The sequence below is a fragment of the Neospora caninum genome, chromosome X (assembly GCF_000208865.1).
Source record: "Neospora caninum Liverpool complete genome, chromosome X".
NCBI classification, from domain to species: Eukaryota; Apicomplexa; class Conoidasida; order Eucoccidiorida; family Sarcocystidae; genus Neospora; species Neospora caninum.
In genome coordinates, this window is record NC_018396.1 from 4,881,610 (window position 1) to 4,892,285 (window position 10,676).

At 54.0% G+C, this 10,676-nt stretch overlaps 2 protein-coding genes across 2 annotated transcripts; both read left to right on the plus strand.

The window, feature by feature from the left end:
• Positions 1-1,908: 1,908 nt before the first annotated feature.
• On the plus strand, positions 1,909-3,618 carry NCLIV_050430 (putative signal recognition particle 9 kDa protein; the record flags this gene model as incomplete). The annotated part of the gene is made up of 4 exons (XM_003884596.1): positions 1,909-1,980; positions 2,477-2,545; positions 2,877-3,006; positions 3,572-3,618. The coding sequence occupies 4 exons, from the start codon at positions 1,909-1,911 to the stop codon at positions 3,616-3,618; spliced, it is 318 nt and encodes a 105-aa protein (XP_003884645.1).
• Positions 3,619-6,904: 3,286 nt separating this feature from the next.
• Positions 6,905-9,658, plus strand: NCLIV_050440 (putative signal recognition particle domain-containing protein; the record flags this gene model as incomplete). The annotated part of the gene is made up of 1 exon (XM_003884597.1): positions 6,905-9,658. One exon carries the CDS (start codon positions 6,905-6,907, stop codon positions 9,656-9,658), a length of 2,754 nt encoding a protein of 917 aa, XP_003884646.1.
• Positions 9,659-10,676: the final 1,018 nt, after the last annotated feature.

The following is a 10,676-nucleotide window of genomic DNA, read 5'->3' on the forward strand; positions in this document are numbered from 1 at the left end:
CCTCATTTCTTTGCCAGAAAAGTTGAACGAGACGTGTTCAGCTGGAAATCCTAAAGTCGCCGTAGCCTTCCGCCGTTATCCTCCACTTTTCCTCCTCCACTCTTGCTTGACTGTTTGAGAAAACGCCCAAGTTTGGCGACTTCCCTTTTTCGCCATCACTCTGCTACGGCTCTGGAATGTCGCGCAGTAGCCCCCAAGACATTAGGCAGTCCGTGCCTATCCGAGATATTCTGTCAGCTGGTTTCGCATTTGTGTATTTTAAAGGCTGAGGGCTTTCCGGACTGACGATGGGCGCGCTAAAGGGGAACGAGACAAACACCAGATCTACATCTGGAGGTTGCGTGCCTCCGGGATCGTTGTGTCGGCGGTTGCTTGCACAGAGAGAGACGCAGGCAATGTACGACGGGGTTCGAAAGCCTCCTGGCCTCTCCGAGGTCTCTTCGCCCGCTCTGGGTGGTTAAAAGCCAAGAAAGAATCCTGAGTAGGTTTGGAGATGATCTCCAACTACGGCAGAGGGAAGACCTAGTGACTCCCGGCTCCAGCATGCGGTGCGCTCTCAGCAAAGTGCCTTTTTTGCCATATCGCAAACTGCGATGGGGGTTGTGGTGGAGGTGAATTTTCAGTTCGGGAAATAATTCTGTGCGAAAAAGGCGAAGAAAGGCAACTCTGCATCAACGGCAGATTCCTTCTCCTTGGACGACCTTACCCCTCCAGTATGGGCCATCTCGAACTGCGTGTGTTCAGCGGGTTTTTTTCTACTCATGCAGAGTCAGCGGCTGCTGAGATGCATGTGCTTTTTCCCTGTGCCCAGGCGTAGATGCCACTTTGATTCTTTCACTGTTTTTGGAGTTTTCTGATGGATTCGACTGGAAAGTCACTCCCAGGAACCCACTGAGTCCGGTCGTTTCCTTTCTCTGGTGGAGCTGCGCAGGCGAAAACGGGTTTCCTCCCTCCTCTGTTGGGTGTACATCCACGTCGAAGGGAAGTAGAGAGAGACGTGAAAGTGTGAACGCGAGACTGCCGCCGTTCCTGTCTCCGTCGGGTCCACAGCCCACCGCGTTTCCCACACAAATTCTCTCGATTTTCGGCGAAACCCGTTTCGCAAACCCACATGCATCTTTTGCATTTCGCCTCTCTTTTTTCGTGCCAGTTTTATGGAAACGGGACTGCCTTGCTCTGCCCCGTTTCCGCCCTGACCAATCGGTGCCGGGAACCCCACATCATTTCATTTTATTGAATTCCGCCTGGCCGCTGCGCTATTGACTCGTTGTTTTTCAGCAGGCGAGTCCCTCTCGACTGGTGTTCAGTCCGGAAACAATCGACGCCGCCCGTCACGCGCCGCTGTTGTAACAGAGTCCTGTTCTCTTCCGCCATTTCCCTGTCTGCTTTCTCCTCTTTCTTCTCGTCCTTTTCCTCTTTCGTTTGTTTCTCTCCTTCGTCTGTTAACACTCTCAGCCAGCTTGTCGAGAAGCCTGATCTGCGCGGCGCGTAGGAGGAACCCCGTGCTTCCAGTCGCCCTCGCTTTCCACGTTTCTTTCTCTGTTATTGCGCTCTTTTTCGTGTCTTTTCGGAAGCACACAGGGACCTTTTTCCCACTAAGGTGGGCGCAGGGACGGAAACTCCGACTACATCTGCATGCACGCATGGGATCTTTCGCATAGTCGCTCTGTTTCACGCTTTCGGGTGAATGCACTCGCCTCTGCAGCTGCTGTCTGACGAAGGGGCTCTCTTGTAGCTTTTGGTTCCTCTTGCCTTTTCCTTCTCCCCCTCCTCGCTCGAGCTTCTCACGTCTTTAAGCGAGAGCCTCGAGCGTGGTGTCCTCTCCACACTCTCGGCCTAGGCGTGAAGCGGCATCGCATCCATAAACGGGAGCGCTCCCAGAAAAAACGCGACGTGCATTTCGCAGACATGGTGCTTCTTTCTGATTGGCAAGCGTTCGTGCTTGCAGTCAGAGACATGTTCGTCCACAGTCCAAACACGGTAAGGAAAACCTCCAAAACGATCTCGATACACCTCAAACCGTTACCTGTACAGCGGAAGTGCATACCTTTTCATACAGACAAATCTAAATATAAACAAGTAGAAATGCCTTCGTGTGTCACGACCTTGGCTCTGGGTGTACACATGCACGAAACCTGTGCCCGCGCCGCGCCGCGACCAGATACCGACACCTCTCTATCTCCATATCGGTATGGTTGCCTGTCAGTACTTATCTGTCGTTTTCTATATTTACCTGTTTTATACCTGTCTATCTGCATCTACCTATCTTTGCATACCTGTGTATCTATCCATTTATGCATGTAGGCATCCGTGGTCGTACTTTATATATATATATATATATATCTGTATATTTCTTAGACATGCACACAGACATACATACATGCATACAAACATACATACAAACATACAGACATACGAGTAAAGACCCTTTAGAATATGTTGCGCGGCTTCCACGGGCACTTGGTGTTTTCTTCAGACGAGATGCACGATGAAATACAAGAGACAATCCGCTGAGCTCACCGTGAAGGTGACCGACAATGTAACGGTGAGCACCGAGAACTTCGAGGGCGTTTTTGATCCACAAACGTTCCCCTCGTGGGTCCTTGTCGCTACCCCTTCTTAGAAAAGTGACGACCGCATCTTTTTCTTCCTTTTTACTGCTGAAATGGCTCCTGTCCACTTACGAACCGTGTCGTCCATCAGCCTGTATCACTACGCGTATCTGTATCTCCCTGTATCTCTATATTCCGTCCTAAAAGTAAATTGATCCCTTTTTGTGTGTGAAACTGCGGAATGCACGAAGAAACGCGATCTTCCGTGTCTGTGTAAGGAGAAGACACGGAGCGAGATTCGCCTGGCTTTCGTTTCCTTTTCAGTGCCTCAAGTACAGAGCAACAGATCCGGCGGAGTTGAAGAACGTCGACCGCTTTGGCCGGTCCTTCATGCAGTGGACACTGCAGCCTTCTTCGGCTTCGGGGAACCTCCCTCTGGATTTCCTTCCGTCCGGTAAGAAAGTCCTCCACGTTTTCGAATTCCTGCGAAGAAAAACGCATGCGATTTGTGGGATACTCGCAAGCAACCGTTCGAACCTACACATCAGTGTCTGCGTCTCTCTCTCCTATCCAGTTCCACCTCGTTTTTCTCGCCGTACGTCTGTTAGGTCTCTGTGTCTCTCCGTTTTGTTCTCTATAGTTCGGCGCCGATGTTGCTGTTTCTCCGTCGCACGCTCTCTCTATCTCTATCCTTCTCCGTGTTTCCTTTTCGCCTTCTCTGCCTTGTGCTAAATCTATATATGTATACGTGGTCGGGTTTGACTGGTATGAACCTCACCGCGTATGATCGGATGCATGATTTTTTCGAGTAAACGGAGGGTTTAACTCAACAATCGGGTCTGCTGCCCTGGCGCATCTCCTTTGGGATCGTCTCTGTAGATAAGCACATGCGTGTATATGTACTCGTTGTCTCAACATACCTACTGACGTATGTATTTGCATATAGTGCATGTACGTGAATGCGCGCATGCATATATATATATATATATATATATATGTTATGGGAAAATTTAGTTCAGATGTATTTATCTCTAGGAGTAACTATTTGTTTACGGCAGTTCTTTGACTCTACTTAAAAACGCCGGTACTACATATGCATATACTTTCACGCTGAAGTGTTTACACACTTTTGATTTATGTATAACGACATATATGTTGGTGCTCAATTTGTTGTACTTTCCCGCGATTTTGTATCCGGTTCTCTTGATGCATGTGATAAATGTTTTTTCAGCCACGAGCGAATCGGCGGCGGGCAAGCGAGAGGCGAAATCTCGACGGAGAAGACGAGGGGCGTAACGACGCTTGACGCGCAGCATGCAACGCACTTGTAATCGTTTCCGCTCTTTGTTGGTACACTCTCTTCTCGCAAAAACTTTGGGTTTTCTGCTGGCTCTGCATGTCCACTGACTCTGTTCTGGAGTCCCTCGTTTTGCTCACTTTTTCTCTCTACCAAGGCGTACAAACTCAGCCACGAGACGAAATAAATCTCTGGACGAATTGAAGAACTGGAGAACCGCTGATGAGAAACGGATGAGAAACCCACGAGAAAAAGGGTGAGTAGAGAGTGCAGAAAAAAGATAACGGAAACAGATGCGACGGCGAAGCGTGGCTCATGTGGTGCGATGTGGGGCACTCGTGCGACAGGGTTTAAATTTGGAAGAACACGGGCAAAGCCGTGCGTTACGGAATCTTCATTAAAAACAAGTACATGTTCGGTTGAATGGTAGAATCGAGAGGATACAGCAGACAGTAGCACTGTGCGTTTGGTGTGTTGCCCGCGAATGAGACAACGCGGCAGAAAGGCCATTTGAAACACCTTCAGCCGAGGTTCAGGAGCAATCGTATCTTCCAGAGAACCGCCTGATAGCCGCAAGCGCGGTAGGCACTGGACTGGAAACGCCAGTCGTCTCTCCACTCCCCCGATGTGTTTGCGGAGAATGTACACTCGAACTGCAGACTGTCTCTGCCGGCGAGATACCCAGGAGAAACCTGAACTTGCGCGTGAATCGCCTTTTTTCTCGCGACACGCGGCACCCCTGTCGCGTAACTTTTTGCTGTGAGAGATCAGCGAGGATCCTATTCGTTTTCACGTTTCGGCGACAGGCGCGCTGCGTGCCTTTCTTCCGAAGAACCGCTGGGTTTCCCGTGGCGCCTTCCTAGACATCCGTGCGCTGTCTCTCGTGTCTCCGCCCAGCTCGAGAAAGGAACCACCCGAATTCGGGCGCGCGTGGTGTAAAGACGCAGAGAAGGAAAGAGACAAAGAAGGACGGATTCCCAGAGCTTTTTTTGGCGGGAAGTGGGCATGATTTTTTGCCTGCCGCCGTTTAGAGACCCTCTTTGATCCTGAGGGGAACTAGGATATTTCATACCCAGGTGGGCAACACGGCGACGTTTTGCCTCTGCGGTTGTCACGGAACGTGAGCAGATAAAAGTACTTTCCTGCCTTGCCACAGAGGTCGAGTGCGCAAAGTGTCTTAAGGTCCAGAGTTGCTTGTGTGAAATGCTATCACGAATTCACAGTCAGGTGCGTGCTCTGCAGTCGAGGCGAAGACGTTAAGAAAGCCGTTGGAAAGCGCGTACCCCTATAAGGAGAAAGGAGAGAAGAGAGACCCTCCCGCTTTAGTACCCGCGGTTCCTCTCGTTCGATCTCTGTTAAACGGCGCTGGTTTCTCAACTCGGATATTCCACAAATGTTAAGCCATCGCCACAAAACAGTACCTCGAGCCGCCTCCTGTCCATTCTCGTCTCTCTTCACAACTGGGCTTCTCCTCCATTTACTACCCCGTGTCTCACTGTCTCGGTCCGACTCTCTCGTTCTCTCTGTGTGGACAGTTTGCTTCTCTGAAACTGGAAAGCTGCGGATGAGCCGTCCTCGAAAGGCGTGGGGGAACTCCGAGGACATCTTAAACGCGGAATCTCGAGGAACTCTCTTTTCCTTGTCAACCGTGAACAGCCTCAAGAGAACACGCCCCGGCATGATGTGCGCTGTCTACCGTGCGCGCAGCTGGCGAGAGACGCGGGAGGGCGAGTGCAGAAAGCGTGGCAAAACCGCTGAGGATTCGCGCCTCGAGAATCCTCTGAAAACCCAAGGACTATATATTTACACTAGCTTCTACAACAGATGCTGCGTGCAGCGTTGGGGATGAAACCATTTCACAGACCGGTCCAGAAGCACTGCGCCTTTTTTTATGCCAGCGTTTGGACGGCGCTACGAGTCGCCAACTCGCGCGTGGCAAAGCGTGCACGAGACGGCCTGTTTTGAGAGCCGCGCCGCGCATGCATCTTCTGCTGTTCAACTTTATCGTGTCTTCCGCTCTGCTTAAAACTCCATAGGAAACCGTTTGTCAGGCCTGAGGGAGGAAGACCCGAGCGAGAGATCAGTACAGAGTTTCGCTGGCCGCCTTTTGTGTGCATGCAGTGCTACCTTTTTTTCCTTTGTCGCCGAGAGGCCATCCGTCCTCAACGATGTTGACTCGACGAAGGCTTCTCTCTGTTTCGGGTCTGACTCCAGCAAGCGCGTTCGTTCTTCAACGAACTCGCCTCTCTTCCGTCTCCGTCAGCCTCCCCTCTCAGCGTGCGTTCCCTTTCCGGGAAAATGCTCCACTGCAGGGTACGGCAGGTCCCATCGCAGCCGGCAGGCGCCACCTCGCCGCTACTGTCGAAGAAGTTGCGCAGGCAACGAACGGAAACACGTCCGCGCCGAAAGATTTCCGTCGAAGCGGCGTGTTTCAGGTGTACAGACACTGCCCCGGAGCCGGCGGCCTGCCGGGGCCTTTCGGGTCTCGCTGTGCGACGAGATGCTTCGGGGCATCCGGACGACGACTTTCCAGCATCGAGGAACTGGAGAAAAGACTGGAAATGGGAGACAGTGCAAGTGGCGGGTTCTCGTGCGGATACAACTCGAGATTCCAGGGCGAAGTCCTCACGACAACAGGTGAGAGAAAGCGTTCGGGAGATCTTCACCCTGTGCTGAAACAGAGAGCGTGGCAAGTCAGGTGTATATATGGACACCGCCCCCTGGCCAGGTGGGCTGTGGAGAGTTAGGAAGAAACGGAGATCCAGGCACTCAAAGCATTCGGTGTAGACGCACTTCATCGTTCTGTTGTTTCACGGGAAAAGGAGGGGCGAGGAAGAGATACCGGAGGCGAGGAGATGCTGGAACGCCTTTCAAGTGTATATACACCTAGAAAAGGCAAAAGAGAGAGTGGTGCTGACAGCCAGTTCCTGCGGTAAACACTTGGGAAATTCCAGCCGTACACTGGATGGCTGTCCTTTTCACCATGTCTTGGCGGACTCTTTCTTGCTTCGTCTTTCCTTTTTTTCCACTTGCCTCCGCGCTCCTCCGTTCACTCATGGACCTTTTTGCCGTCAGTCGCTCTGCTCTTCTTCTCGTTTTCCTGGCTCTCGATGCAGCGGACGTCCTGCTGGTGCGCGGGCTCGGCGCAGCCTCTGTCGGCAGTCTTGTTTGCTTCGACGATGGGCAGAAGCCGCGGGCGCGGCTGTCTTGTGATGAGGAGACACACACGGCGGCGTCGCATGTACCGACTCCCGCCTTCAACGTCGGCGTCGTTCTTCAGCTCCTCGATCAAGAGTTAACCATTGTGGGCCTTCTCGGTCGCTGCGGCGACGCGACGTTGTCGGGAGGTTTCCCTTTGTCTCCGTCCTCTGCATCCCCCCTCGTAGGAGATATCTGCACTCTTGTAGGCGGTGGTGCTCGAAACGTGTCGGAGACAGGAGATGCAGACACCCCTCATACCCGTTTGGCTCAGCTTCCCGACACTCCGCTTTCGCCTCTCTCTCTTCTCTCTTCTCTCTCCTCTCCCGAAAAGAACGCCATCCCAAGTTGCGTCTCCTCCGATACCTGGAATGTCTTTTCTCTGCCGACTCGAGGCGCCTTCCCTTCCTCTCAGAGCTGCACTCCGGCGGTCCTCCACACCGGCTCGACGGTGCTGGACAGCCTGTCTCCTTTTCGTTTGGGCTCTTCGACTGCGGTCGTCGGGCCTCTGGGGACAGGCAAGTCGACGTCCCTCCTACCTCTCATTGCCTCCCACCTTGTCTCTTCTTCCGCCTCCCTCGGAGCGAGCGCGTCGTCTGTCGAGGCAGAGACAGCACACAGTACTCCGCCGTCTGTTGTTTTTCTCTCCCTGGGCACGTCTCCACCTTCCGCCCTCGCGCAGTGGCTTGACACCCTCCGGTCGGTTGCCATTCCGTCCGCGGCAGCTTCGTCTCCTCGGGCGACAACCGCGTCTGAGGCGACTGGAGCTTCGCAGGGGTGGGGAGGAGAGAGGAAACAGCGGCTGAAATCGAAGGCGGCTGCAAATCGACGTGACGAAACAGAATCCTTTGGTCCGAACGTCGAAGGAGATACCCCTTCCAGAAGAAATGCCGAGTCTCAAAACAGTATTCCCCCTGGAGTCCTCTTCCTCCACGTACCCCCTGACACACACTCCACGTCCTGCTGTATGTACACCGCCCCGATGCTGGCTCTGAAGGCCGCTATGGCGAGTCAAGCTGCTGGCCAAAACGTACTTCTTGTTATCGACGGAATGGACGCACATGCAGCTGCTGCTGCCCAGCTGAAACAGAATTTAGGACAGCTTCTCGCTTCTTCCTGTGCTCGCGCTGTTCTTCCGGCCTCTGGGTCTCGCGGAGGGAACCAGCCCCGGGGCGGTTGGGGTGTACATACACCTGGAGGCAGGGTGTCGCTGGGCGGCCAAGGTTCGTGCTTGACGGACGGAGGCGACAGCGGGACACTCCCGGTTCTGCCGTTTGCTTCCATAGGCAGTTATTACGGACAACTCACGAGCCAGGCAGGAACTGGTGGCGAGGAGGGAAAAGCCTCGTTGTCCCTTGTCTGTGTCCTGGACACGCCTCCAGGTGTATGTACACCTGGAAGCTCGGCGGCGTCAGGGGCTGGGGCGGATATGACGAAACAGGAGAAGCAGTGGAATCGTGTGATAAGCTCCGCCATTCAGGGAGATTCGTCGTTGGGGGAAACGACTCTCCGGAAAGTGGTTGAGGCGGCCCAGGAAGTGCTGATTTCTTCTGCTGACAAAACGGTCGTGTTCCACCCCGATGCGCAGCTCGACAGGCAAAGCAAGGACCAGCTGAACAAAGACCGAATGTACCAATGGCGGCGGAGCCAAGGAGCCTGGGCGGAGGGCAGGAGCAGTCAAAACGAGGAATCACTGCTTCGCTCGTCCTCAGGGGGGAAACGAAAGAGTATGGGAGGTGTCGGGTCTGTGTACCCGATGGTGGATTTGGACTTTCTCCTGGCGTCGTCTCCAGCACTGCTCTCTGCAGACGCTTGCGCCGCCCTATCTGCCTCTTGTTTTTCTCCGTCGTTCCAAGAAAATCCTCCGCCGCCGGAACTTCTCTCCGATGCTCTTAAAGATCTTTGCCGCAAACACGCCGAGGCGGCGCGACACCCAGAGAACGCCTGTGCAGGGTTCGAAACTTCGCCCCTCCTTTCTGCTGCGGCGAGTGCCTTTGCGTGGCAACAAAAGGTGCTGAGGAGCCAGAGGGAACGGCAAGAGATGATGGCCGCGTTGAAGCTCTTTGTGGATATCTGGGAAGAAGAGGACCTCGTCAGTCTGCACATCGCATCAAGTGTATGTACAGCTCAACTGCCGGGGCGGGTCTTCAGCTCCGCTGAACAGGTTCTTCTCCTTCGCGCTGCAGCAACACTTCTGTTCTCGCCGGTCTCCGACGACGCAGGCGTCCCAGCGCCCAGCGCGCCTGCGGGACCAGCCAGCTACAAACTGCCGTGGTTTGTCGGCCAAGACCGAAATCGCGTTTCCTTCGCGGACGTGTGTGGCTTTCAAGAGAGCCTGTTGGGGCTCTTCCAGGAAAGGCACCCAACTGTGTGGCAGAGACTCGTGGCGTATCTCGCTCGCGACGGGGCTCACCAGGGCCCGATGCCGGCGGAGACGCACGCGCGGCTGGGGGCGAGCCAGGGCGCGAATCTCGTTTTGCAAGACGAGACACAAGAGGCGGAACTGGACAAACAAGTCACAGAACTGCTTCAGCTGATTGGTGAAATAGACAGAGGCCTGCTGGCGCTGGGCCGCCTCCTGCCACTCACGAGCCCCCCCGCTGAGGAGTAGAAGAGAAGCTTGGGACCAGGAGAAAGAAAGAGAGGAACAGAGGAAATGCGGGAGCAAAACGCGGAGAAAGAGAGGAGGAAAAGAGCAGAAGAAGAGCAAGAGAGGAGAAAGCGGGGAAGCCAGGGGAGGCGACTAGGGAAAGCAAGCGAGAGAGTATCCTTCGCAGAGAGAGACAGGCGAGAAGCAAGAAGAACTCAAGAAGAGAGGCATGTGAGACCAGCCCAGGAAAAGCGAGGCCGAGAAAGCCTGATAGACGACCAAGCAAACAAGGGACGGATCAAAAAATTGCGACCCGGAGAGAACAGACGCGACGGAAAGAGGATGGAGAACCAAAGGAGACGGGCGGAAAATGAGAAGGCGATCTACCGGAGGCAGGAAACGTCGCACGACTTTTCTTTCAGACGAAAATGAGTCGTTGACAAAACGGACTCTCAACTGAGAGGCCGAATCTGGCGACTGTGGGGGGCGACCGAACGCTATATCGGGTGTTCAAGTGCAATTCTGCTGAGACTCTGCAAACCTGAGTGTAGGGACGGGGCCGCTTTGCCAGGGGCTGCTGAGCTTCCGAGAGGGTTGGTTGGGTAGAAGGACACTGGAGCCGTGCTGCGTAAGCATGTGGGTTTGTTTTTAGGTGTGCGCGCCGTTCGATGGGAAATGTGTGCGCGTGTGTACCCGATCGTTGTGCGGAAGCAGTCTGTGTCGGAGATTTGTGCACGTGGAAACGTATACATCGCGAAGACAGAGGCTGCTGTTGTTCACGAGCACAGGCGCCGAAACTTGTGGAAACACGAAGTTTCGGTCTTGGGCACTCTCGCGAATTGGTATGGGGAGAGCCGGGTGCACGATTGATGTGTCGACTGTCTGGTTTTTTGTCAATCTGCGCTCGTGGCCTTTTTCCCGCGTTTCGCCGCATCAAAAAGCGCCACGCAAACAGGACAGCAGCCTCACCAAAACCAGGCACTAAACACGCATGCGCGTGTATTTCTACGTAGCGATGCAGGCCTGCACACCTCTTTAT